Raw genomic sequence first — 27,125 nt, 5'->3', positions numbered from 1 at the left:
TCAGAACCTAACCTATTAAGTTAAACGTGTTAAACTTTCAAACCCTAATCCAACTTATTTAGATAACGGATTGTGTTTTGTCACCTGATTTAGCCCGTTTAATAATTAATTAGAAATATATTAATATGACACGACTCATTTAAACCCGTTTGTTTAATGTAAATGAGTTTAACTAAAATGCATAACTTATTTGACCTGATTAATATAATTTCACATAAAAGTTATGATATATATTTATTAATAATCACAATATCTTAAGAAATATATATCAATATTCTTCAAATTTTAATATATAAAAAACAATATTACAAACTATACAATAATAAATATGAGCATATGTCTAAAATTACAATCCTAATAATAAAGATAATAAAAACATAAGCATAATGAAAAATATCAAGAGTACAACTTAACAATAATAAAATCTTAATTTTAAAATAAATTTTAAACCAGTCAAAATAAGTTGATTTCGTGTTAAACAAGTTGACCTGTTATTGACTCGTTTATAAGTCATGTATTAATAGGTTAATCCGTTTTGATTCGAATCTGTTAATATGAAACTCGAACCCGTTAATATCAAACTCGAACTCGTTAATATCAAACCCAAACCTGTTAATTTCGTGTCGTGTTCATATTAAATTCATAGATCGTATCACATATTGCAACCCATATCAAACAATAAATAAATTTTTAATAATAAAGTTTTTTACTTTATAAGTTATAAATCTTAAAGTTATAAATTATATTTTCTATTGTAATTTCAAACATGTACAAGTATGTGTATTGTCCGCGTTGATTCACATGTGGAAATCATAGGTAGAAAGGTTGTCTATGTGCATGTTTGAGATTGCGGTGAAATATATAACTTATATCTTTAGGACTTATAATTTATAATACAAGTAATAAGTTATATTATTAAAAAGTTATTTATTATTGATAACCATTTCTTTAAAATACTTTATAAGGTAGAAATGACAGTTATTTGAATTTTTAAAAATTATGATCATATTTTTAAAAATTTGAAAGTTGTAATTATTTTAAAATTGTATGAATATTTTTATCCACTAATAATCTTTTTAAAATTTGAATTAAGTTCCGTATTATCTAAAAAAACACTTTTAAGAAAAAATACGTTTGATGTTTTTTCTCAAATATATTTTTTTAAACTTATTTAAGATTAAAAATATTTTAATTTATAACACTTAAATAATTTAATTTTTTATTAAAATTTATTTAAGGCTATTTATACATTTTTAAGACTGTTATCCCGGTCGTATTTTTGCTTCGAGCAATCTCTCGTAAATTCAGCCACCACTAGCATAAAATTACGGGAACACCCTCAGTCCCGACGGAACCGACACACTCGAGTTCAACCAAAATCGATTGAAAAATTAGACCATTCGATAAAACCACCGAAAGCGAGGGCAGTATCGTAAACAAGCTCGCGTACCGAAAAGATTGTCCCTAATAAATACCAACGTCAGAAAGACCACTTGCTCTCTCTCTCGGAGTCTCGTGTGAAGACCCATTTTGACTATCACACTCGCACTCTGTATACGACGGCAACGGCTCTTTAGTTGCTCACTCTTTCTCCCTCTCTCAAAGATTGAGAGAAGTACGCATAGGTCTTGGTTATCTTCCTCAAATGGAACTCTGGAACTGGACAATGGGGCTTCTTCTAGGTGTTCTCGTTTCGGTTTCTTTGTTCCAGGCAAGTTCAACTCTGTTCATTTTGTTCATGCTCTGTTCTTCATATTCTTTCCCTTTCTGCTCGGTTGCTTCCTCTTTTTGTCCGATCTTTTTTCTTACTTTTTTTCCGATCTCTTTTTATTTTCGCCTCTTTCTTCCTTTAATTGGTCTCCAACTAAACGAATGAGAATACATTTACTTTTATGAAAAATCTTGTTTCTCACTGTCGAAGTATTTTTACGAACGGAACGGAAATGATGAAGAAATGAAAATCTTATTTCTCATCTTCGATTTTTTTTTTTTTTTGAAAGAGTCGGAAACTTTGTCTCTGCTAAGCCTTATACTCGGATCTTTAAGCGAGAACAGAGCACAGAAGTCAGTCCTCTGTCTCTGTCTCTGTCTCTGTCTCTCTCAATCAAATGAAGTTAATTTGTATAACTCCACAATCATGTTTAAACAACTTCGATTAGATATGCAAGGGAATTGAAAACCTTCTTTGATGAATATGGCCGACTTTGAATATTATGTGCAGGTCATACTTAACGTGTCTGTAGTGAGCGCAGAGAATGCACTGCTTTTTTCGACGCCCGATGTCATCTCAGGGTGAGGCGGTTATTTTTGTCGCTTCACATCATATTGTATACTATACATTACAGTCGTCATAATTAGTGCATAAAAATTTACGATGCCAGCACGCCCTGCTTCTGTTCGGTATATTCTCTTACGTGGTTGCGTTGCGTATTCTGTGGTGTCAACACGCGTAATTTTGGGGGAAAAGTTTATAAGAATTGCTTTTGACAGAAAATGAGAAGCTCTGGTACCATGACACAAAATGAAAGAAACTTTTTCTTATTGAATGAATAAATACAGATGAAACCTCTGTTTTTATATGAGCCTCGGGTTCCAGTCAGGAAAGAAAGACACAACTGCTATTTAACGGAAACTAACTAACCTGTAAAATATTGACACGTAATCTTGATAGCTGGCTTTGTGATTTTCAAGATTTGAATTGTTCTTCCTAACCGTATCTGCTTCTGAAGATGATGAAATGAACAAAATTTTGGTTATTTTATTTCATTTATCTACAAAATAGAGTATTTATAATCCTCCATGCTGTTTAGGGAAAGGCATTCTGAAGACTATTGTGCGATGTATGGCATATGTGGAAAACGTACGGATGGAAAAGTCTTGAACTGTCCTTTCGGTTCCCCTTCCGTGAAGGTACTTGATAGAGATTCCTATTGCTGTCTCAGTGTTAACTCTGCACTAGTGGAGGCAGCAGCAACACACCTTGTATTACTATTATTACTCCGAGTGTTGCTCCTGTTATATTTTTATGTATCCGTGTACATAAGTATGTATATGTTTCAGTTTATAATCCAATATATATAGCATTGTTTGATTTCAGGATTAGTCCCTGTTTCTAAAACAGGATAGACTCTCCTTCTGGTTGTGCTAGTTTCAAGTTTTTTGTTTTTGAACCTGTGAAGGCGCTACAGTTAGCTAATGATTAGATATTGTCATGATTACCAGCCAGAAGAGTTGCTTTCGTCAAAGATTCAGAGTTTATGTCCAACAATTACGGGCAATGTTTGTTGTACAGAAGCTCAATTTGACACATTACTGACCCAAGTCCAACAAGTAAGATTTTTATTGAAATCTGTTCTTTGTATCCAGTCTCGTTGTTTGATATCTATTTTTGTTACTTGCCCTAAGATTGGCCACTCCTGCTGTGTAGTCCAGGCATTACATGGTATTGCATTAATTTGTATTTCTTACTTACTGGAGAAGCATTTTGTGTAAATGCTTATATTAACTCATCTTCATGGCAATGTCTGCATTGAGGGTAGTGTTGGTACTGTCTGTGGTCCGCTACTGTGCTTTGCTTTATGTTTGTTATATTTTGAATTATAAATATTAACTTCTCTAGGCTTTTTTCCCCAAGAGACATGTGAAACTTGATTTTTGGTATTAATGGTCCATAATTTTACTGATTCTAGTTATTTTTTTGGGGCTGAGTTTCAGATCTTTTTAGATGTACTTGTTCATCTTGCTCTTTCTTTTGAAGCTTTTTTGCTCCCTTAAAGTAGTCATTATCTAATCTTAATACTAATTTTTCTTGCAGGCAATTCCTTTCCTTGTAGGTTGCCCAGCATGCTTGAGAAACTTTTTAAATCTGTTCTGTGAGCTCACCTGCTCTCCGAATCAGAGTTTGTTTATCAATGTGACTTCTGTTTCCAAGGTCAGGAATTCCCACTTAGCCTCACTGGTAATAATAACAGGGAGGTCTTGTTGTTGTCATTCTGTTGTGCCCCTCATTGGGCAATCTAGTTGCACACTAACGTTGGAAAAGAACAATAATTTTGTGACAAGGACCATTTTATAATATTGGAAATATATTATAATCTTAAGTGGAATTTTTTTTTTTGTTTTGAAAAAATAAATCTCGGACGCTGTTTTCAATCTTGGGAAAGCTAAAAGGTTGTTAAAATTTATCCAAGCAAAAGAGAACTTCACTTGAATGTCTCAAAAGGTCCTTAAAGAAGCTGCACAAATATGCCTACAAAAATGTGACTCTTCTTAGTGCAAATCTAGGCAAATATGGAACCTGAAACAGAATGACACATTAACAGGAGCAAAATCTTATGTGGAATCTTGTTATATATAAGCAGCTTTTTGTTTCCTAAGTCGAGTTGCTTGAAGTACCTATTTCAACAGTGTTGTCTATGGTCTTTGATATTTCCCCTTAGGCATAGATAATCACGTGGACAAGATAGATAGTAATGCATGTAGCTTCCCGTTCGATTCTGTCATTGAAGTGAATGCATATCTTCTGTTGGATAATAGTTTGAAATTGCTAAAGCTTTTGTTTGTGTTTAATGAGGCTATTTCCAGAGAGATATATGTTATTGGAGAAAGATACATAATTATATATGTAAAACTGTAACTCTATTTATGTTAACTTATTCCTTTTCAGGTTAATAGCAATTTGACCGTGGATGGAATTGATTTTTATATAACTGATGCTTTTGGTGAAGGGTTATATGACTCCTGCAAGGATGTAAAGTTTGGCACCATGAATGCTCAAGCTCTAGAAATTATTGGTGCTGGTGCTCAAAATTTTAAAGGTAACATGATCTTTTTGAATTTCAACCCAAGGTCTTTCTCTCTCTGTGCGCCATATATGCAATGGTTTTAGGCTGTAATGGGAAATAACAAATATAGAATCATGTTTGTGAATTTGAACTTTTGAAGGATATCCATGTTCTTGACTATTTAAGAATGGTTTGGCTTAGGTTTTAGGCGTTCCACTTTGCACAACCCCTAGTGTATTTTGGTTGCCCCTAGCGCTTTTAATAAAATGTGGCACCTTTACTTATATGCAAAAATTCTTTTAGATTGAAATTTTGCAAAACACCTATAATATTTTAACATTGGGGTGAAATTTTGAAGTGCATGCTCAATTAGTCGCGATCACCTTTATTCTTATGCCATCATATGTTCAAAGGTGCTCTGAATGTACTTGAGATATGAGTACAATTATGGGCTAGTATAGATGACGTAAATGAAATTCCTCAAATGGATATGACATTACGGATATGAGTACAATTATGGGCTAGTATAGATGAAGTAAATGAAATTCCTCAAATGGATATAACATTACGGATTGTTGTGAATGAGTTTTAAGCGATTGTCAGGAGTAATGTTGTAAAAGAGTGTAGCTTGATACTTATTGATCAATGGGTTTTCTATGGTTTATGTGATTGCTTGAATATAAAGTGGGAAATTTGATTTTCCCTGGACTGATGGGTTGAAAAAAGAAAGATGCATTCGATCTCATTTCTTAGGTTCATGTGGACTCTATGACTAAGACAAATTGTTAATGATAGATTTTTTTTTAAACTTTCTTTTTCCTGGCATAAATTTGATAGGGCAAAAACTAATTTGATGGAGAAAATTCCACAATTTTATAATACAAAGGTGAGATTTTAGAGAGAGAGTACACTGTATTTTATAGTTATTTCTGCATGTACAGGTACAATATTAAAAAATGTATCCTTTTTCCTTTTTAACTATTTTTGGGTAAAATTTATGAAGTTGTTCATATTTTAATCACTTAGCAGAGAGGGAGAATATTTTTGGTTCTCAATGTGCTGCATGCTTTTAATTCTTTTTGTAATTATTCATGCTGTTCTATGGGTTGTATTGCTCATACTTTAATTTATTTGGCAGAGTGGTTAGCTTTTATTGGTAGACAAGCAGGGCCAAATGTGCCAGGTTCACCGTATGCCATTAAGTTCCATTCAAATGCTACTGATTCATCTCGAATGAAACCTATGAATGTTTCTACTTACTCATGTGGTGATATTTCACTGGGCTGTTCTTGTGGTGATTGCCCTTCATCTCCAGTATGCTCTAAGACATCTCCTCCTCCTCCCCACGAAAGGGGTTCTTGTTTGGTGAGAATTGGGTCTCTTAAGGTGAGAGAGCCTATGGTACTCTGGTTCTAAACCCCTTAGCGATTGCTTTGGTTGATATGTTCAATCCAATGAAAATTCTCATCGGTATTTTTATGTTGCGTGACTGTATAATGCAGTGTTGCTAATATGGTTTCTCTGTTTGTCAACTGCAGGCCAAATGTATTGATTTTGCTTTAGCAATCCTGTATATCATATTGGTTTGTATATTTTTAGGATGGGGTTTATTTCATCGGACAAGAGAAAGGAAGCCACGTTATCAAACAAAACCAGTGTTGCATTCCGCCATGCATTCTTTTAACAGGAAAAAGGATGAGAACTTCCCCATGCAGGTGCATGCTGATTTACCTTTCATTCCCAGTGATTAAACCATCATCCTCTCTAATTTGATCACCTCTAATAATTCAACTTGAGTGCAAGGCTCATCTGTCACTAGCTCTAGCTGATATAAAAAAGAGAGGAAAAGTACACATCCCTCAAACTGTAACCCAAATTGTAATCACCTCCCAAACTATTAATTTTAACAATTACCTCCTCAAACTATCCTAATTCTACAAAATTTGATATAAATACTCTTGATAAAAATTAAAAATTAAAAAATGAAAAATAATATTAAAAAATTCAAAAGATAAAAAAATGGAACAAATAAAAAGATAATAAAATAAATTTGGAAATTAATTTAAACAAATAAAAAGGGACGAATAATTTTTTTAACAAAGAATAAAATATGAAAAAAATATTTTTTTAATTTTTAAAATTAATTTTTATTTTTCTATAGAAGTGTTTCTCATTTTTTTGAAAGAATTTATTTATTTTTATTTTATAAAATTAATTTATATTTTTTTAATTTAATAGGATATTTTTTATTTTTTTGAAAGTTTTTAGGGGTAGTTTTCTATTTTTAAGATGAAGTGGGGGTACATTGCTATTTCTTAGTATTTTGGGGCTAATTACCAAAATTAATACTTTATGGGTGCTTGCAAATTGGGTGGTAGTTTGATTGGGGTTTGCATATTGCTCCCCCGGGCCCCAAAAAAAGTAACAGCCATTCTTCAAATTTTGTTGCTTGTTTCTCCCAGGGAGTGTGTCTAGTAGACTCAGCAATTTAGGATTATTGTAGCTCAACTGAATCCTCTTACCTTTTGAAGTTTTTACTGTGTTTTCGATGTTATACATTTTTTTTTTTTGGTATGATCATGATTTTTGGTTGTTTAGTGACCTAATCATTGGTTCAGAACTAGGAGGAGTAAATTTGTCAGGAGAAGCCGGGTCAGATGAGTTGCTGTATCTTTGTAAAATTAATTCTTCCTTCTCTCTATTTTGTCTTTCCTTACCATTCCAGCTGTACCTGTCGAGTCTAATTGTCCGTATGGTATGACCTGTTTGCTGGATAAGTAATTAATGTTCTTATCAGTGTTTCTATGACAATGCTTCAAGCATCCTTGATGTTGCTGACTCTGAAACTTATAGATTACTTACACTGTAATTGAACGGGGTATCGATTTTTCTAGGCCAGGAACAAAAAAAAGGAACCTGAACTCACCAGCCATGCTCATCACATGCTTTTGCATCTGAACTTTTTTTCCTTATATGTTTTGCGTGACTGAAGAATTGCTGTGTCAGCAACCAATATATATTCTTAAAATAGGGTTAGCTATGCTCATGATCTGGCCCTGAAAGGGTCCAAAGGGACTTAGTAATAACTCAGCTTCAGTTATTCCAAAATTTTATACAAAAGATTTTATAAACTTAAAAATGGTATATTCTCTGCCTTTCATTTGTTGTTAATCATATGCATGTTTTTTTTCTTTTATTAATCAGATGCTTGAAGATGCTCCTGAAATTGGAATTGGGATCCAACTTTCAGTCGTGCAAGGATACATGTCCAAATTTTACAGGTCATTACCATGCCACTACTGCTTATGCTTGTACAGTGGAATATTTTTTGACGTTGTGTATATTTTCTCATGTTCAGGATATATGGGACATGGGTTGCTAGAAATCCAACCTTAGTTTTATGTTCATCATTGGCTATGGTTCTTCTGCTTTGTTTAGGTCTAGTCCATTTCACGGTGGAGACACGGCCAGAGAAGGTATTTGATGTTTGTTTGGCGCTTAAAAAAGTTTTTTTTTTTTTTTTTTTTTTTTCTATTTTTGTGAAAGAACCCGTTTCACTTTGCTTTCTAGTGTATTATTTCAGGAAATATTGATTGTCAAATTTGCTTGAATTTGCCACTTGGATTTAATTATATCACATTGCCTTTTTGCTTGGGGAGGAATTCTTAATTCTCTGCTATGAAAGCATTGCCAAGATAAATTAGATTTGCTAGAAACAGGTTTAATGTGCACTGGGGGGAATCATCTTGTTTATACTGTATACATGGATTCTCAAGTGTGTTTACAGTTTCTTGGAATCTTGTAATCTTGAAATGGGGTTTCTCCAAGTGATATACAGTCAATTTACTGCCACATTTATAGCTTGATCCTATTTCTAGTTTTGAGCTGGAACCGGCTGATTCAATTGTTTAAAGCAACATTTGTATTTGTATCGTACTGTTAGTACTTTGTTTCCGTTGCCTACACTTATGTCAACGTTGATATATGCAACTGTTTCAGCTATGGGTAGGACCTGGGAGTAAAGCTGCTGAAGAGAAACAATTTTTTGACAGTCACCTAGCCCCTTTTTACAGAATTGAACAGGTTCTACTTTATCATAAGTTTTTGTTGTTAATATGTCTTGTCATACTTCCATTTGATTTAAAAGCTAATACGTGTAAAAGGAAAATACTGTCTTTATGGCTTTAAGGAGACCCAAATCCAGTCTTTGCTGGTACTATTCATGGAGGTTGCCCATCTCTATTTCTTATTGTATAGGTTAGAGTCCTGTTTGAATCAAAGACTCAAATACACCACAACTAGTCTAATCATATCTGCCACTGAGCATGGAGTTGATAACAGTTCTTGCCACTTTCCACTTCTGACACCACCACGCGAGGGGATTATAGTATTTATTTTACTTCACATAGGTAACAATGATGGTCTGCATTTTTCTTTGCAGCTCATATTAGCTACGATCCCAGATGCGTTAGATGCTAAATTACCAAGTATAGTTACAGAGAAGAACGTCAAGCTACTGTTTGAGATACAAAAGAAGGTATCCATTGCGGTATTTCTTTTTAGATATAACTAGGTTATATGACTTGCAATGGACTATGAGTAGGGGCTTTTTTTCTTCATTTTATTTATAAATAATTTGTGAGTTTGGCTATGTATTTTTTTTTTCCAACATTAGTCTGTTTTTTCAGGTTGATGGACTTCATGCAAATTATTCAGGATCAATGATTAGTCTCAGTGATATTTGCATGAAACCATTGGACCAGGATTGTGCCACTCAAAGTGTTCTACAGGTAAACTTGGTAGTTGGTAAGCCTGTGCTTGGGTAGTTCACACTATTGAATGTAATGAGAGAACTCGTAGAATCTCTCTCTTTTCTTGTTATTCAATTAATATGTCTGATTTAACGACAATTTTCGGCTGCGTGCATTTTTGATGCTTGAAAAAGTCTAAAATGAGTAGCAATATTTTTTTTTAATATAATTGACTTGAGCAGAGAAACTTGTTACTGTTGCACTAGCCTAGTGCTTCGTATATGCTTGTGTCTATGTCAGAAATACTAGCCTAAAAGCCTTTTATTTCTTTTATTAATTTGCTTCTTTTCTTTGGGTTTTGTTGATACATTGCATATTTTTGTGTAAAATATGAATTGACATTGGTGAGCTAATATTTATTCTTCTTGTTTCTGGTTTTTTTATTTTTTATTTTTTTTAAATTAGAATATAAGCAAGCTATTTCAAATTTTTTGCTGGGCATGAATACAATATTTCTTGTCGGTTCTTATTTCACAATGAAAGATTAACTTATCTCTATTTTACACCATTGCATTAATCTTGCTATTCCAACTGTTGCAATATATTTTTGTTGAAGTGCCATGGGGTATTAATTCTTAATTATGGCTGAAGCAACTTAATGTTTAATTTCACGATTTGCTTTCTTTCTTTTGATAGGTCCATTTGGTAAATAAGATTAACAACATCTGTTTTTTTCCTCTTCTTGGCGACAGTATTTTGAAATGGATCCTGAAAATTATGATAATTATGGGGGAGTTGCTCACCTCGAGTATTGTTTTGAGGTAATTTTTGGTAATTTCCATCTTTATGTTGTTTAAAGCTCAAGCTTGTATATGTCCCGTGTACTTAGGCTATGCCTATTTCTATCAATAAACTTGCTTACTGATTAAAAAAAAAAGCTCAATAGCTTGGATTTACTGTTTTTGCTTTTAAATGGCTTGCATATTAGTGAACTCTTTTGACATATTGGGTTGGGTCTTTCATTTCCAAATCAGCTGCTAGAGACAATACAATCTCTAAGAATTTTCATTTTTTTGAGGATATATGATTGTATATTTGCTTGTCTGTACTGATATGAGCAGCGAAGTACTGGATACTTGGAATAAGAGGTCGTTTATTTTACTTGGATTGGGCATATACATTGATCGTATTCTGGTACATCTATTTCCAATCCAATTGATTGTATCTGAAATCTGACTCACACCACACATAAGCACACCAAACACCTGGTGCAGGGAGCAAAAGAAATCGATGTATTATTGTTTTGTTCTTCTAGCAAAAGAAATGTATTGTTGCTTATGTTTTATGTAACAAGTAATCGATGTATATTACCTTCATCTCTTGCTTTGAAAAACCATCAAACACATTGCAATAATATTTTGGACTTAACTGTTTTTTTTTTTTTTTAATTTTTTTATCTTTATTTTATATAAATTCCAGACCCTTAATTTTATTTGAGTATGTAGGTTAGTTTTTGAAAATTATTAACTTTTTTTTTTTTTTTTTAATTATTTCATAAACGACATTGAATGGTACCCTTTGAAAAAGCTGGACTTTGAAGGGGGACAAAAAATATAGGATGAGTGGAATATTTAATAAGACATGACATTCGTGAGGTTAGATATCACTATAAATTGAGATTGAACAGTCTCAAACATTATTATGCAAACTTTATATTCGTAAGGCTAGTGTTCTTAAAGTTTTGGTCCTTAGCTATGATGAAAGAGTTACGTAGTATCAAGCCTAGAGTTTATAACATCTTTCAATCTTCACTTATGTAATTCTATTCTTTCAGCACTATTCCTCTGCAGACAAATGTATGAGTGCGTTTAAAGCTCCGTTAGATCCAAGCACTGCATTAGGAGGTTTCCCCTCGAATAATTATTCTGATGTAATTATATTTTCAATTCTTTTAACTTTCCAACTTAAATTTGATTGTGGGAGCATGTAATAACCCTACGGTGATAATTCTGTGACAGGCTTCTGCATTTGTAATTACTTACCCTGTCAACAACGCTTTTGACAAAGAAGGAAATGAAACTCAAAGAGCAGTGGCTTGGGAGAAGGCTTTTATTCAGTTAGTGAAGGTTTGTTCTCGGTAAAATTTTCCTTTCATTGGTTGTTTGTTATGTGTGCAATCGTTCTTTTCTTATGCACTCAAGTATTGGGCTTCTCTGCTATGTTTTCTCCACAAGTAAAAGACACTTGATGTGAAATTTTATATCATGCTATATCTGTAAGTCCTATTTTAACATTTTCATTTGTCTGAGAATTTTGTTAGTGAAGGTGTTTTTGTCTATATGGTTCTTATGGGCCTTCTACGTCATTCTTACCATAGATGAATTTTGACATAGCTAAGTATCTTATATATTAGTAAAAAAATGTCCTTTGTCCTTTCTTGATCTCTAGTTAAAAAGGATAGCAAATTTTATGTAGTTTTTTTTATACGATCCTACTCATGCCAGATCCCTTTTCACTCTGAGCTGCCAACGTTCAATGATTTATGGAGCACAATGAAGTGCTATAAAGGCATCTTTGTAATGAAGTTAGAATATCCAGTTTCTCATATAAAAAAAATAAGGCATATCCAGTTGTATATAATTTATATTAGGGTTAGATTATTCCAACTTTTTTCAAGACAATATAGAAATATGGCTTCTAGTGGTTGTAGGAACAAAGTTTGGATAACATAAATCTTGTTAAGCTGCTGTGATTGGACATGAGATATGAAGGTGTGGGCATTGCCAAGTTCTGCGCTCTCAATGTAAACACCTCAACTTCTGCATTGCAACAAGGAAATGAATCAAGATTATTTACAAACTCATGGCAGCGTATGAAAAAATACAATCTGGCCCTAAATGGTGGAAAAGGTGGAAAGGGATTTATTTAGAAAACCAAATCATTGAGATAGAGTCTTACCATTTTGCTACCCTGCTTTAGGAGGCTGCTGGTTCTGTAATGTTGATATGATATGATATGATATGATTATAAACGCATTCATGCATAAGCATTACTATTTTGTTGGTGGTTAAAACTCCTTTTGGGTCCTTTTTTTTTTTTTTTTTTTTTTTTTCTCTAAATCTCCATTTTTGTTTTCTGAATCTCCTTTACTGGTTTACTTCTTTGTGATAGGATGAGTTATTGCCGATGGTGCAGTCTAAAAATTTAACACTTTCTTTTTCCTCGGAAAGCTCCATTGAGGAGGAACTGAAAAGAGAAAGTACTGCAGATGCCATTACTATATTGGTGGGTTTCCCCCCTTTTTTCCTTCATGGAAATATTTTTTGTGTGGAAACAATGTTCAAATACTGCCACTTATTTATAATAGAAGTCTTAATTGTATATTCCTGTGGATGAGCTGTTTTCTTCTATAATATTTGAATGCGCTTTTTCTTACTGAAGTTAATTATTTATTGTCTATATTTGATACTTTATTTTGTTGCAGATAAGCTATCTTGTGATGTTTGCTTACATTTCTTTTACTTTGGGGGATACGCCTTGTTTATCCTCCTTTTACATTTCATCCAAGGTATGGTCTCATCCATGGTTGTTCTTCCATATCATGGAGACATGCTCTTTAGTGTATGGATTACGGTCTTTCTGCATAGGTTACTTATCTTATATTTAATATAATTGTATCATTTGATGGCTGGATTCCAGGTTTTGCTTGGTCTCTGTGGAGTTATTCTTGTCATGTTGTCTGTTCTCGGATCAGTTGGATTTTTTAGTGCCATTGGAGTAAAATCTACACTGATCATCATGGAAGTTATTCCTTTTCTTGTTCTAGCTGTAAGTTCCTTTCCTCTCCTGTGTCTTTTAGATTTCATGCATTTCTCCCACTAGTTTTGTTATTACCTTGTTTCTAAAGTGAAGGATACACATTCAATCCTGTTTCGTTTTACTTAAGATCTATATTCGGAACGCCATATGTTAGTTCCAAAATGTTATTTTGATTAAATTTGTCCGTCTTCATTCAGTTAACTCTTTTAGTATCTATGAAAGGTTTGGTTCATCCTTGTTATGATTTTTTGAAGATTAATCAATAATTGGTCTATTGGTGGTGATGAACTCTACCTACTCTCCCCACATTGTTGTGCTGACATCATCTTTATAAGGCTAATATTTTTTCATATCAGGTGGGGGTGGATAATATGTGTATACTGGTGCATGCTGTGAAGCGGCAACCGACAGAGTTGCCTTTAGAAGGACGGATGAGCAATGCACTTGTGGAAGTAGGGCCATCCATAACACTAGCCAGTCTCTCGGAGGTTTTAGCTTTTGCAGTTGGAAGTTTTATACCTATGCCAGCTTGCCGTGTGTTTTCCATGTTTGCAGGTTAAAACATGTTCATGCATTTCAATATGTAGCAATGAATATGATTTTTTTTTTTTTGTTTTATATATTTATTCTGTCATGATGCTTTACCTCTGGCTAATTATGTTTGCACATTCTTTTGCAGCATTGGCTGTTCTTCTGGACTTCCTTCTGCAAGTTACTGCTTTTGTAGCTTTAATTGTTTTTGACTTTCTTCGAGCTGAGGATAGGGGGGTTGACTGCTTTCCGTGCATTAGAGTTTCTTCATCAGATGAGGACTCTGGTAGAGGTACTTAGTACGTTTATAATTTATGCCTAACTGATGCATTATCCTGATTCCCTCAGATTATTTTAGACTGTGACGGGTGATTTTTTTTTTGCTGTACATGTCTTTTTTAACACTTATCTGATTGAGGCTATCTTATGGTAGCATAGGCATTGGGAAGAGAAAACCTGGATTACTGGTTTGTTATATGAAGGTAATTAACATCTTTTTAATAACGAATATTATAGTGATTTAATATTTGCACTTACCGATACTCTGCATGTATGATTAGGAGATAATGGTAGCACACAATATGTACATTTATGTCTTATCGATTCAGTGGTGCTTAAAACAATGTGCAGTGAAATGTCAGGAATCTTCTGCTAACTTGGGCTTCCTTTGTAATCATATCATGACTTGGTGTGGTTATATTGATTTCCTATAAATTATTTTGCAACTAGTTAGTAAACATTGTTTCTATTAACTTTCAGGAGTCATTAAGCTAATTTTTTCCTTTTAAAAAAAACAGATCATTATTGCTTGGTGATTCGAATTTCTTTTTTCTGGCTACAATCTTGGTGTTTATTGCTTGCCCTACTTTTTAATTATTTGGATTTTAATTTACATTTCAGGAAGTCCACGCACCCTTCCTCAGTCTTCGGGCAGTGAAAGTAGTTGTCATTTCCGTCTTTCTTGGATGTGCATTGGCTAGCATTGTGAGAAGTTTTTTTGTTTAATCAGCCTCTGACATTCTGTGAGATTATACATTTATCTGTTTTTTTCTCCTACACATCTGAAACTAATCTTGCTTATGTTTTTACTTTTTCTTAAAAAACAATCTTAGGCCTTATGCACTAGGATTGAACCTGGTTTGGAACAAAAGATTGTTCTTCCTCGAGACTCCTATCTTCAGGTTGAACTACTTGAAACCTTCTCATTATGCATATATTATGAGAATTATTTATTTGGTATGCTAAGACTTCATTTTTATATCTACAGGGATATTTTAATAATGTTTCAGAATTTCTCAGAATTGGACCACCACTATATTTTGTTGTGAAGAACTATAACTATAGGTATCATATTATCATTATATTCCCTTTTACCTCCAATTTGATCTCCTTTGTACCTCTGCTATTCTTGTCATGATATCGGCATTCTCCACCCTGATGAAGAGAGGAAAAAGTATCAACTGCCAGCTGTCTGTTTTGTTTTATGGAGTTTAAATTTTGAACCCTATTTGCTGGTGTGTGATGATGAAGCTTTGATTGTGATACTGTTTATGTGTATTTTACCACTACATGTCTTTGTGGGAGAAAATGAGGGGTTGGGGATGAACCTTAATTTTGATTCAGTTTGTTACTGTGTTGAGACTCCATTACTGATGTTCCACTACTCCTCAGCTCAGAATCAAGACATACAAACCAGTTATGCTCCATCAACCAATGTGACTCAAACTCCCTTTTAAACGAGGTAAAACCTTCTTCGTTTTATGTAAAATGTCTCAAGCACTATTTATCCCAGCTGCTTCGCTCTTCATTTCTTTTGATACACCTCACACTTTTGTGCAAGGTGCCGCATAGATTGCATTTTATTTTACTTGCTTGAGCCTTTCCGTATATTTTTACATGCCTCAATTTTCTTTTCCCTTTTGTACTCCAAGTCCCTCTATACATCCATGTTAAAGTCTCCTTGGCTTTCTCGTAGAATTTTCTATGGGTTAATTAATATAGAAACTTTCGTTTCTTTAAAAGATTAGATATTCTCTAGAAGCAATAGCGAATATTTTTCCATATAGTTGTAAATGAATGGGTACGTGCAGGGATGTTCATTGGTAAAATTATTCCTTCTCTCTAGTTTTGGAAACAATTGTTTGAATAAAAATTATAGTTATTCTCAAATTCTCCATTCCTTATTGTTTGTTCACCTTTAAAAACTCAGCCTCTAAGGGGATATAATTTATAATGTATTTCTTTGAAATAAAAGCAATGCCTTGGATTGAGTATTGGAGGGTAGGAGAGAGGTGAATGGACCACACTGTCTCAGATAGTAGTTCTTGCGGTTTATAATGATTCCAAGGGATTCAATTTTGACCTTAACTAGTATTTTTGGCATATAGTCCCAGATGTATAATATAACGAATTATTCTTTTTGGAATATTAGCATGGATGTGGTTTGGGTTTTTCTTGGGTCATTATGCAAAAAGTCACAATTTCCTGAAATTACCCCCATTAATACTCAATTAAAGAAAATAAAAAGGTTCATTGACTTTTTAAATAAAGGTTAAGGAGAGTTACATTGTGGCAATTGACTCTTCAACAGGGATAATATTTTGGGATGTCCCAAAGCAGAACAATATACAAGCAATGTGAGATGAAGAGTCTTTTTTTTTATAGGCAAGATAATTTTATTAATTATCAAGAAAACTAAGCTTAGGTGATATGAAATGAAGCTAGTAACACATTTATTGTATTATCTTATAATAACACATGTGAATATGTATATTATATTTATTGACTATGTCAGAACCTTAGGGGTGGAAGAGTGCAAGTTTCATAACCATTTTTTGAATAAAGATGTATTTCTTTTTTATAAGTAATTTTTTTTAATAGGTAAAAGAAATTTTATTGATCCACGTAAATAGGCAAAACCCGAGTATCCAGGAAGTATACAAGAAAGAGCCTAATTACAAACTATGTGCTACGGGTAGTAGCATAAAAGTCATTAAAACTCATTCCGTTCAATACAATAGATGAGGCCCACAATAACAATTTATGAAAGAAAAAGTTTCTTAAACCACTCGGAGAGGGTTCCCTATTCTCAAAACAGCAGCTGTTTCTTTCATTCCATGTACACCATATTAGACATAACGGTACCTTTCAAACAGGTGCAATCTGCCAATTACCTCTAATCCCTTGCCAGCAGGACAATAAATCTATCACCCTTTTAGGTATAACCCATGCGATACCAAGTCTCGAGAAGATTTCATCCCACAATACCTTAACTACTTCACAGTGAAGGAGAAGGTGATCCACTGATTCAATGTTGTGTTTACACAAGAAGCACCATTCCATTATGAATAGATTGCGCTTTCTTAACTTGTCTATAGTCAGTATTTTTCCATGAGAAGCCAACCAACCGAAGAAAGCAAACTTGACAGGGGCATCATTGCTCCTCCAGATGCTCTTCCATGGAAAGGTATTGGGGGTGTGGGCTGTCAAGGCCTTGTAGTATGAGCGAACTGAAAATTTCTTGTTCCCTATGTATGTCTAGAATAATCTGTCCTCCCCTCCAACCCTATGTTTCAGCGCATATAACACGCTATAAAAATCAGTGATGTCTCCCATCTCCTAATCCTAAACAGCACGAGTAAACCTCACAGACCAATGAATGGAATCAGCAGTATTACTCATATTCTCAGCCACTGAGGAGCCCTGATCAGACGCAATCCTATAGAGAGGAGGGAAAGCGTTTTTCAAAGCGACATCCCCACTCCAAATATCATGCCAAAATCTGATTTGCGCGCCCCTTCCCATCTCATATTTGCAGTTACCGAGGAAATCATCCCAACCATTCCGAATAAGTTTTCCAAACTCCCACACCATACGCCCCTTACTTCCTTTGAGCACCCCCCCCCCCCCCCGCCCCCCCAATACACAAAAAAAACAGATGCTCCCATATTTGACATCCAAAATATTCCTCCAAAGGGCATCTTCCTCATGAAGATAATGCCATACCATTTCCCAAGAAGTGCCTTAGTGAAGTTTCTCAATTTTAGTCCCAACCCACCGCAGGACAAAGGGGTGCATACTTTGTTCCATTTGACCAAATGGAATTTCTTTGCATCTTCTAACCCTCCCCAAAGGAAATCATGGAAAATCTTTTCCATTCTATATGCCACCCCTACAGGCAAAAGAAATAAGGAAAGGAAGTACATTGGGAGATTAGATAAAGTACTCTTAATAAGTGTGATTCTCCCTCCTTTAAACAAGTAAATTCTCTTCCAACTTGCCAATTTGCCTTCAATTTTCTCAACGATCCCTTCCCACATTTGATGGGCCCCAAGGTGGACCAAGCCTTAGAGATCCTTTGCAAGTTCGGATCTCTAAGGCTTGGTCCACCTTGGGGCCCATCACACATTGCCTTGGATTTATGAGGGGCCCCCAAGGGTAGCCCAAGATAGCTCAAAGGCAAGGATGAAACCTTACATCCCTGGATGGCGGCCACTTCATTTAAGTTATTGACCATGCCAACTAGGACTACTTCCGTCTTTGATAGATTCACCTTGAAGCTAGAGACAGCTTCAAAACCAAGAAAAAGTCCTCCTAAAGAGTGAATCTGATCCAGATCCGGGTCACAAAAGATCAACGTGTCATTGGCGAAGAGAAGGTGGGAGATTGACATACTTCCATGCGAAGAACCACCCACCGAGAAATTTGAGATGAAGCCCCTATCCACCACCCCTTCCATCTTGCCTCGTGTGGATCGGCAGGCCATCCCTGGCCTTGGCCCAAGCCAGTTTCTCCCGCTGGTGGTTACACTACCACCACAGATACCTCCGACGACCATCGAGGTTCCCTCCGACGAGTGTGGGGAGCATCCGAAGGCTACTTAAGAGCCACTTTTTCCTTGACAAGTAAATAGGCATAGCCCAAGTACACAAGAAAGTATATATGAGAAAACACCTAAATACACGTTAAGAGCTTGAATAAACTAAGAGCAAATCATGAAGGTTATACTTTGGATAAAGATATAAAGGGCTTTGGGTATATTTATATGTTTGTATGGTATTTTACTCATATTTGAATATGTTCAGTATCTGTTAGTACCATGAAATTGTGGAATTAATTTATTGTTGTTCAATGTGTTTTCCTCGTGATTCCCACCATTAATTTTGTAGAGCACATTCATTTATCTTGTAAGTCCGTAGTTGAATCTGGATAGTTTGTTAGGTTTTTGCTACTCATTTATCTTTGGTTGTCCCTGCAGTATATTCTCTTGATATGAATTATTTGTTTTTTTTGCTTCTGTAGATTGCAAGAGCCTCCTCAATACCATACTCAACTTACATTGCCAAGCCAGCTGCTTCATGGCTTGATGATTTTCTTGTCTGGATGTCTCCAGAAGCATTTGGGTGCTGTCGGAAGTTCACAAATGGGAGTTATTGCCCACCTGATGATCAGGTCAAGACCCAATTATTCTCAGAATATTTAGAATTTTTAGTTTTTCTTTTTCTAACATTGCTATGAAATTTTGGGTAATTTTTGTGCCTAAATGGATCCTTTTACCTAATAAATGACTGATTTAGATTGGGCTTACTCATTTAAATGACATTAGACTATGATGCACAGAGGTATTGGACTGTGTAATAAAACGGTTTTATGTTATACAAAGGCTTAGGCAAAAAATGAGTTCCCTGAAAGCAGTGGAAACTTCTTTCCACTTTGAAAATGCAGAATTGTATTTTTCTGACATTGATGGTAATAAGGCCTCCATTTTTTAATTATAAAGCAACAGGATGTCTTTTCTTTTTTCATTCCACTTTCTTGCTTAACCATGCATGACCCTCGTCATAGTAAGAATGAAACAATGATCTTGCTATAAAATCAACTTAGCTACTGTTATTAAAATTGTTCTGCGTTGGTAATGCACATCCCATTGTAATCACTGAAGTAAGTTCTCTTCCAGCCTCCTTGCTGTTCTCCCAATGAAGTTCCTTGTGGTGTGGATGGAGTATGCAAAGATTGTACCACGGTAACTATATGCTAAAGACATATCTTTTGAATCGACTTTTTCTCATTGCTTTGTCACATAACTCGATTTTTGTTTGTGAAATACACATTTTTAGATTGAGGGTTCTTAACAACTAACGATTTTGGAGCTGTTCAGTGCTTTCATCACTCCGATTTGGATAATGATCGTCCATCTACAGTACAATTTAAGGAGAAACTTCCCTGGTTCCTGAATTCTCTACCCTCTGCTGATTGTGCCAAAGGTGGCCATGGGGCTTACACTAGTAGTGTGGAACTGAAAGGTAGATAGGTTTGAGTATTTTTTACCATTATTTGCTTTATAAAGAAATATGCCAGTGTTTAGACATGCAATGATATACGAATCGAGCTCAAAGTATGTGGTGAGAAATTTAAATTTGGTATTAATTAATTAATAAATAATAATCTCCTATTAACAGGATATGAGAATGGTATTATTCTAGCATCGTCATTCCGTACGTATCATACACCCCTCAACAAGCAGGTATGGCGATGCATGATGAAGTCAAGACTGCTTTTTGTTGTAATTGAGTTACATAGATCTCCAATTTGTTGTATTTTAGGTTGACTATGTTAATTCAATGAGGGCTGCTCGAGAGTTCACATCAAGGGTTTCTGATTCTTTGAAGGTAATATTTCAGTGCTACCTGTCTCAATTCTTTCATTTATCTAAGCTCCCTTTCTCTAAAGCAAGAAAAGGATTTTTTTTCAGAATGCTCTTTGTGCTGATCATCTTACATCTGTTACGTGACATTTGTTATTTTGCTGCAGATAGAGATCTTTCCATATTCTGTCTTTTATATGTTTTTTGAGCAATACCTTGATATTTGGAGGACGGCTCTGTTCAACCTTGCTATAGCTATTGGTTAGTGAATGGACTCTGTAATGGAAAAATGATTTTTTTTTATTTTCATGGGATAACTTGATCTACTAAGTTCATCACTTCAATTATTTCCTTTTCATGGGTGCAAAATATTTGGTTTCCCTGCTAATAGCTAGGAATGTATTATTCCCAGCGCCCTGTCTAAAAAATGTTCAACTAGGTAGAGGGAACAGGCATTTCTGTAACCAGAATCTTTTGTTTTGTAGTTGTTTCTAAATCATAATATTTGATTGGAGTATTTTAAGACCCTGGTTATGCCCTCCTCAGGATCTTTGAACTAAAGTGTTTAGTTGAGTAGTGATATATTGCTTTCTTTGTTCCTTAGGGTTCATTCATTCATTAACGATGAGGGACAAATGGAGAGGGAAACCCATGAAAAACCTTTACTCACCATCGAGACCAAGTCATTTGACTTTTAGTAGAGCAGAGGATTTTTCTGTTAATGTCACTTAAAGGAGTAGGGGTGTTTGTTGCTCGATATTTCTGGGTAAGGTCATCTACCTATCAAAAAAATATTTCTGGGTAAGGTCATCTGTGGACACTGCTTTTTCAGGTGGGGGCCGAGGGAATTTGTAAGAACTTTTAAGGGTTGATAATAGAGCATACATTGCTTGACAATGTTCAAACCATTATGGTTGTAATTTGGTCCTTGTGGAATACAGAAGAAGTGAAAGGAAAAGTTTTCTGGTTATCCCAGAAGGAAAATATGGAAAATTGCAGAATCCTCCAAACATTTGTTGGTAAGAATTCCAAAGTTGTACTGTTGTACCACCTTGGAAGGGTTTTTTGGCTTTTTGCTGTCGGGAAAGATGGATACTCTAATGGCTTCAAAGCAATCATATGCAACAGTCTTTGTAGGGCTGATGCGGTGACTTGAATTACATAACACTTTTTTTTTTTTTTTTGATAAGTCAGCACTTGAATTACTCAACACTTAGGGGCAACTTGGGCAACTTACGGTCATGTGAAATTCTAGCCAATATAGGAGTAGATACGACGAGCATAAAGAATTTAAGGTTGTCAGATGTCCATGTCATTGAAGAAGAGCCCTAGTTGTCTGCTATGGTGGGTTCGTCAGATGAATTTGAAGAATGGAATGTTGTCCGCACGTTGTGGTTTGTTAGAAAACAGCTGGAAATGTTATAAGGGGGAAGGTGTATTGGGTTGTAAAAGAATTTGAACTGGGCCTGGTAGGCGGCCATGAGCAGGCTAAGAAGCAAGGAACAGAGGTTATTTCTCAACCTATGCTGCTAAAGGTAAAGGAGCGATGAAAGTCAATGGGCCACAACACACATGGGCAAAGAGAGAGAAATTGATGTGATTGCAGAAGGTACGGAAGGTAGACCCATGCGTGACGAAGAGAAATAAGGAAGACTTTGCTCATTAGTGATCTCGAAGGGGCAACTGGAGGCTTGGAATCAATAAAATTTGTTTGTTTTATAATCCCTTTGACTTCAAACAATATTAGACTACCAAAGGTCAGCTTGGGGCTGGCATGTTAAAGAGAATGCCATTCGGCGATTATTTGTGTTAAATTGTCAACAAAATAGTATTTGTCTTATTAATTTGATTTTCATAACATAAAATTTGGATTTTACAGCAAATATTAAATAATCTAACATAAATATGCATGTATCAACTCAGTAATTTTTATTTCTTGCAAGAACTAAATAGATCCGTTTGATGATGTAAACAGGTGCAGTGTTTATCGTTTGCTTAATCATCACGTGTAGGTTGGTATTAATGTTTTTAGCTATTGCTTTATATTATAGTTTTTTTTTTTTTTTCCTTCTGCTTTTTGATACTTGACTATAATGTTCTATTCTTTCTGAAATAACTCAGACATTCCATTTCTTGTTCTTGGCTTACCAATTGTAGTTTTTGGAGTTCAGCAATTATTTTTCTGGTGTTAACAATGATTCTCGTAGATCTCATGGTAATTTCCTTCCTTGATAATTAGAGAGTTTCTTTATTTGAAATATTGATGACAATTATTGTGTAATTAATTTACAATTGACCCAATTGTTGTTTTTCTTTTAAGTTGCTTACAAAATGACACTCTACAGGGTATGATGGCAATTCTGGATATCCAATTGAATGCAGTCTCCGTTGTTAACCTTGTTATGTCAGTGGGCGTTGCTGTGGAGTTTTGTGTGCATATGACACATGCTTTCTCGGTCAGTATCACTCTCAAGTCCTAGTTGTTGCTTGGAAAAGATGTTTCCCATTGCTGCTTGATGGACTTGTGCGAACATAATTTTTCCATACTACATTATCTATATGTTTCAATAATAGAAAATGGATTTGGTTGAATTTCATTCCCTTCCCATATATGATTTGATTGAATCTCAATATCAAGGGGAGAGGCCCAGCATGAAATGTGCCCATGTGATGATGCAATAGGATCCATGTAACCAGCCCCAATTAGTTGCTGTTATGGTTTAGTTGAATTTAATTTTAATATGGTTAACAGTTATATTCTTTGAACAGTGAAAATTAAGTGTTCTGAAATGGAGTATACTAACATAACTAGTCAAGGTAGGTGAGTCACTGATGGCTCCCCCTTCTGAATATGGGGAAATCTTCTTCCTTTTGACTTTACAATTTTTGTTAGAGCATGATAATGGAATACTTTTGTTAGTCTATTCTTATATATTTCTTGCACAGGTAAGCAGTGGAGATAAGGAACAACGCATGAAGGAGGCTCTGGGTACAATGGGAGCATCTGTCTTCAGGTGTTTTTTTCTTCTTTGGCAAGATAGCTAATCTAGATCCCTAAGAACATTGCATTACTTTTTATAACCACTCAAGAAAAGCCCAAGCCACATCAAAGCCCATACTTCAAAAGAACTAGTTAATGTTACAATTGGAGCCTATTGGAATCATTATAAAGGGCTTGGGCTTCTCCCTTCCAATGTGGGATCTCATTCACCACATTCTCATGCACAATCCAAAGTATTACAATCTTCTCCCTTATACTTTGATGTCGTCATTGGGCCAAGTCTATCATAGGTGGCACGGCTCAAATCTCACAATTTTGGTTTGGAATGATTAATACTATTTGTAACAATTTAAAGAAAGTCCAAGTCACCTTTAGGCCCCGTACTAGAACTAGTTAAGGTTACAATTAGAGCTTTTTAGAATCATTATAAAGGGTTTGAACTTGTTAGTGTAAAAATAATATGTTGGCATGTTCTTATGACAAACTTTAGTCCAACTGAGTTGTAAATATGTTGGGTAGAGTGTAGGTTTCAATTGGAACAAAAAGTGCAAAATTTGCAAATTTGCAAATTTGCAAGACCTGATGTGATCGACCCAGTCAGAGTAAATCAAGCATAACTTTTGATTTCCGTATCGGATTGAGGTGATCTTGGTGGCATTGGAAAGCTAACTCAATTATCTACAAATTCATGTTTTTCAAGGATCTTCAAATTCTAATGTTTACTTGGTCAAAACAGCTCAACAATGTTAGGACCAAAAAACTGGATAGAAAGTTCGCTTGACAATCGTTCGACAGTTGGGTTGAGCAAAAATTCCAGAAATCACTTTTTCACTAGGGTTTGGACTCTCTAAGTGGCCTACACAAGCTTAGGTACATATAGAATAATATGTATGACTTCTAAGGTGTGGAGAGAGACTAGAGCTGTCATATTCATTTTATTCTTGAGAGAAAACCCATTGTGCATAGAAGATCAATTCTCTCTTGATAAACAGACCTCCATCATATTGTGCTCGTGTTCTAGTACTGCTGAGTCCAATGGTGTGATGTATTTGTTGGCTGGAAGGATCTCTGGAGCTCCTGGGTGTAGAGATCAAGTTGGTGCTCGTGGTAAAACTATAGAAAGGCTGGTGGTCTGGAGCTGCCAGGGTGCAGAGATTGAGTAGGATACTTATGGTGTTGTAAGCCATATTTAGTTACTTCTAAATTGGTTGTAATGAACTAAATTTCTATAGTGAATTTTAGGTGGTGACTTACAACCAGAATGGCTTTAGAGTTTGAAGTTCTTCAAATGAGTTTCCACTTCATGACCAAAATCTGTGTGTTGATTATTTCTTGTGATTTGATTGATTGATTATTAATTTAAGAAGTCTAGTAAATTTGGAAAACACCAATTCACCCCCTCTAGGTCTACTTGGGAGCTGAATTCATGATTTTTCAGAACTTCTCCCTCCTAAGCAATGTGATATGCCCCCCCTCAATTCACCACCTTTCTTCTATACATTATCCGAGATATTACAATTCCTGACAAATGTATATGGAGATTGTTGAACTTTCTTAAATAGCTCCAGTTCTATACATGAATCTGCTTCTAATTTCAATACAAAACTCCTATTTTGTGGTTAAACTTCAAACCACGGTGTATCAAATAAATGGCATTTTAGAGGTTAAATATATTTGGTGTCCTCTTGACCTGCTGCAAAATGAGTTTTTTCCTCGCTTGCCTGTTAAAACTTCAGTGTGAAGTTTTCTGTCAATCTAAAATGATTTCAACAACTTACCTGTCTTTGACATAATTTTGCAGTGGAATCACACTGACAAAGCTAGTAGGCGTGATCGTACTTTGTTTCTCGAGGACAGAAGTTTTTGTGGTATTAATCCCTCTCTAAATTTTGTAATTACACTGACCAATATTTTCCTGCGTTTTTAATTATCTTCTCTGCATATGTCTTGCAGGTTTATTACTTCCAAATGTACCTCACATTGGTCCTTCTTGGTTTCTTGCATGGACTTGTATTCTTACCAGTAAGTCCACAATATTCTCTCTTATCATTACAATATTAAGTTGTGATTTCCATTTGTCTACATATGGGAAGTACTGAGACCATGAGCAATTTTAGGCACGAATCAGCACTGCTTTGCTTTATAGATCAAAATGTATTTTAAATTTAAGATGGCAACGAGAAAGTATGTTGCATCATTTTAGCCAGTCCAAAAAATATACAAAGATTATAATGTGATCTTTTAACTGGCTGTTAGGTACGTCATAGTAATCCCTCTAGTTTTGCTTTTAAGAAATGTGCATGAGTTGATTTGTTTCTCATATCATCCATAAAAAGGAGAAAAAAGGTCAAGTTTCTTGAGGTGGCCTAATTTGTACTATTTGTTGCTTTTGAGGAGTCGAATTTGGCTTCCAGAACGTTGAAGTGAATGTTGGTTTCCAATTGATACACACCTACCTAGAGAGATGAATAATGGAAGGAAGAAGTCATGTCTCTTCTTGGTTTTTTATGTTCACAGGTATTTTTGAGCATATTTGGTCCGCCGTCTAGATGCGTTCTTGTGGAGCAGCTAGAAGATCATCCATCTGCTTCATCACAGCTGTAGGAAGAAAACTTTTTGCAGGTTAACATTCTTCTCTTTCTATACTTAAAATTGCATGTATCGATAGTTCAAGAAAATGTCAAGTAGGTTCCGACATGTATTATATTGGCCACAAAAAAAAAAAAAAGAAAAAAAAAAGAAAAAAAAAAGAGGACGAAAGGTAGTGTGAGCCATAGAAGGACTTCTGTTAGGCTTCTGGCCCGTCAAGATTTATAGGTCTTTTCCCATACGGCTAATATTGTCCCTACATGCAGACTCAGACTGCCATTAGAGTAATTCTTGATGTACAACTATGTTGAAAAGGACATGTTTTGTGTAACATCGATGAAAGAATTAAAGAAAATGAATATGTTAAGTTCAACTGGCTTGAATTGGTCGCCACTTGTGTGCTTGCTGTTTTTTTATTCAGACTGAATCTAATATTAATTGAGTTCCACTTGGGTGGATCATGACATCATATTTGGACAGAAATTAGTTTCCAATGAAATTTAATCTTTGTTGATTCCTTCAACTTTTAAAATGAGGGGTCTAAGTCAATGACGCCCCTTTCGGTAGATTTAAATAAGCAGACGCAGATTGCACCTGCTGGACTATTTGGTTTTCCACCGTTCTAAATAATAAAATGGTGTATAATTGAGGCAAGTGAGTGGTCTTGGACGACGTATGAGCATTATTTTATGTTGTTTGGAAGATCAAAGGCGGCAAGTGTAAGAAGAGTTTCATGATCACCCACTCAACACTTCCTTGTCTAACATACGCCGACCAACCGAAATGGCCTTCGCGTTGAAACAAAAGAGGTTGCCCAGGAGGCCGAAATGCTATCAGCATCAGCAATTGTTTAGTAGAAAGGCAAAATCCCACCTCCATCATTCTTCATAATTATTGAAGTGCTTGACGCAAGAATCATTATATGATAAAAATTACACACTCCATGTCACGTTAAACGATGCATGCCCATACAAATCTGCACACGACAAGGAGAAGATAGAAACAAG

General features: G+C 35.0%; 1 protein-coding gene across 1 annotated transcript; it reads left to right on the top strand.

The window, feature by feature from the left end:
- Positions 1-1,510: 1,510 nt before the first annotated feature.
- Positions 1,511-26,501, top strand: LOC122318403 (NPC intracellular cholesterol transporter 1-like). The gene is made up of 39 exons (XM_043135703.1): positions 1,511-1,711; positions 2,222-2,292; positions 2,811-2,910; positions 3,223-3,330; positions 3,815-3,931; positions 4,667-4,817; positions 5,923-6,170; positions 6,323-6,499; positions 7,989-8,065; positions 8,143-8,260; positions 8,784-8,867; positions 9,226-9,321; positions 9,473-9,574; positions 10,288-10,356; positions 11,370-11,465; positions 11,554-11,661; positions 12,707-12,820; positions 13,020-13,103; positions 13,235-13,363; positions 13,711-13,909; positions 14,034-14,177; positions 14,324-14,367; positions 14,786-14,869; positions 14,998-15,066; positions 15,153-15,229; positions 15,557-15,626; positions 19,187-19,336; positions 19,842-19,907; positions 20,043-20,187; positions 20,344-20,408; positions 20,488-20,553; positions 20,696-20,789; positions 22,504-22,540; positions 22,686-22,743; positions 22,874-22,984; positions 23,475-23,542; positions 25,331-25,397; positions 25,483-25,551; positions 26,047-26,501. The coding sequence occupies exons 1-39, from the start codon at positions 1,646-1,648 to the stop codon at positions 26,131-26,133; spliced, it is 3,885 nt and encodes a 1,294-aa protein (XP_042991637.1). The 5' UTR covers positions 1,511-1,645; the 3' UTR covers positions 26,134-26,501.
- Positions 26,502-27,125: the final 624 nt, after the last annotated feature.

Source organism: Carya illinoinensis, chromosome 8, assembly GCF_018687715.1.
Source record: "Carya illinoinensis cultivar Pawnee chromosome 8, C.illinoinensisPawnee_v1, whole genome shotgun sequence".
Lineage (NCBI taxonomy): Eukaryota > Viridiplantae > Streptophyta > Magnoliopsida > Fagales > Juglandaceae > Carya > Carya illinoinensis.
Note: the sequence above shows the minus strand (reverse complement) of the source record. Positions and strands in the feature narration are given on the sequence as shown.

Coding starts and splice junctions, on each gene's coding strand:
- LOC122318403 (XM_043135703.1), top strand. CDS start 1,646: ATGGAACTCTGGAACTGGACAATGGGGCTTCTTCTAGGTGTTCTCGTT. Junction 11,466..11,553: donor CCTCGAATAATTATTCTGAT/GTAATTATATTT, acceptor ATTCTGTGACAG/GCTTCTGCATTTGTAATTAC. Junction 20,554..20,695: donor GGGTTTCTGATTCTTTGAAG/GTAATATTTCAG, acceptor ATTTTGCTGCAG/ATAGAGATCTTTCCATATTC.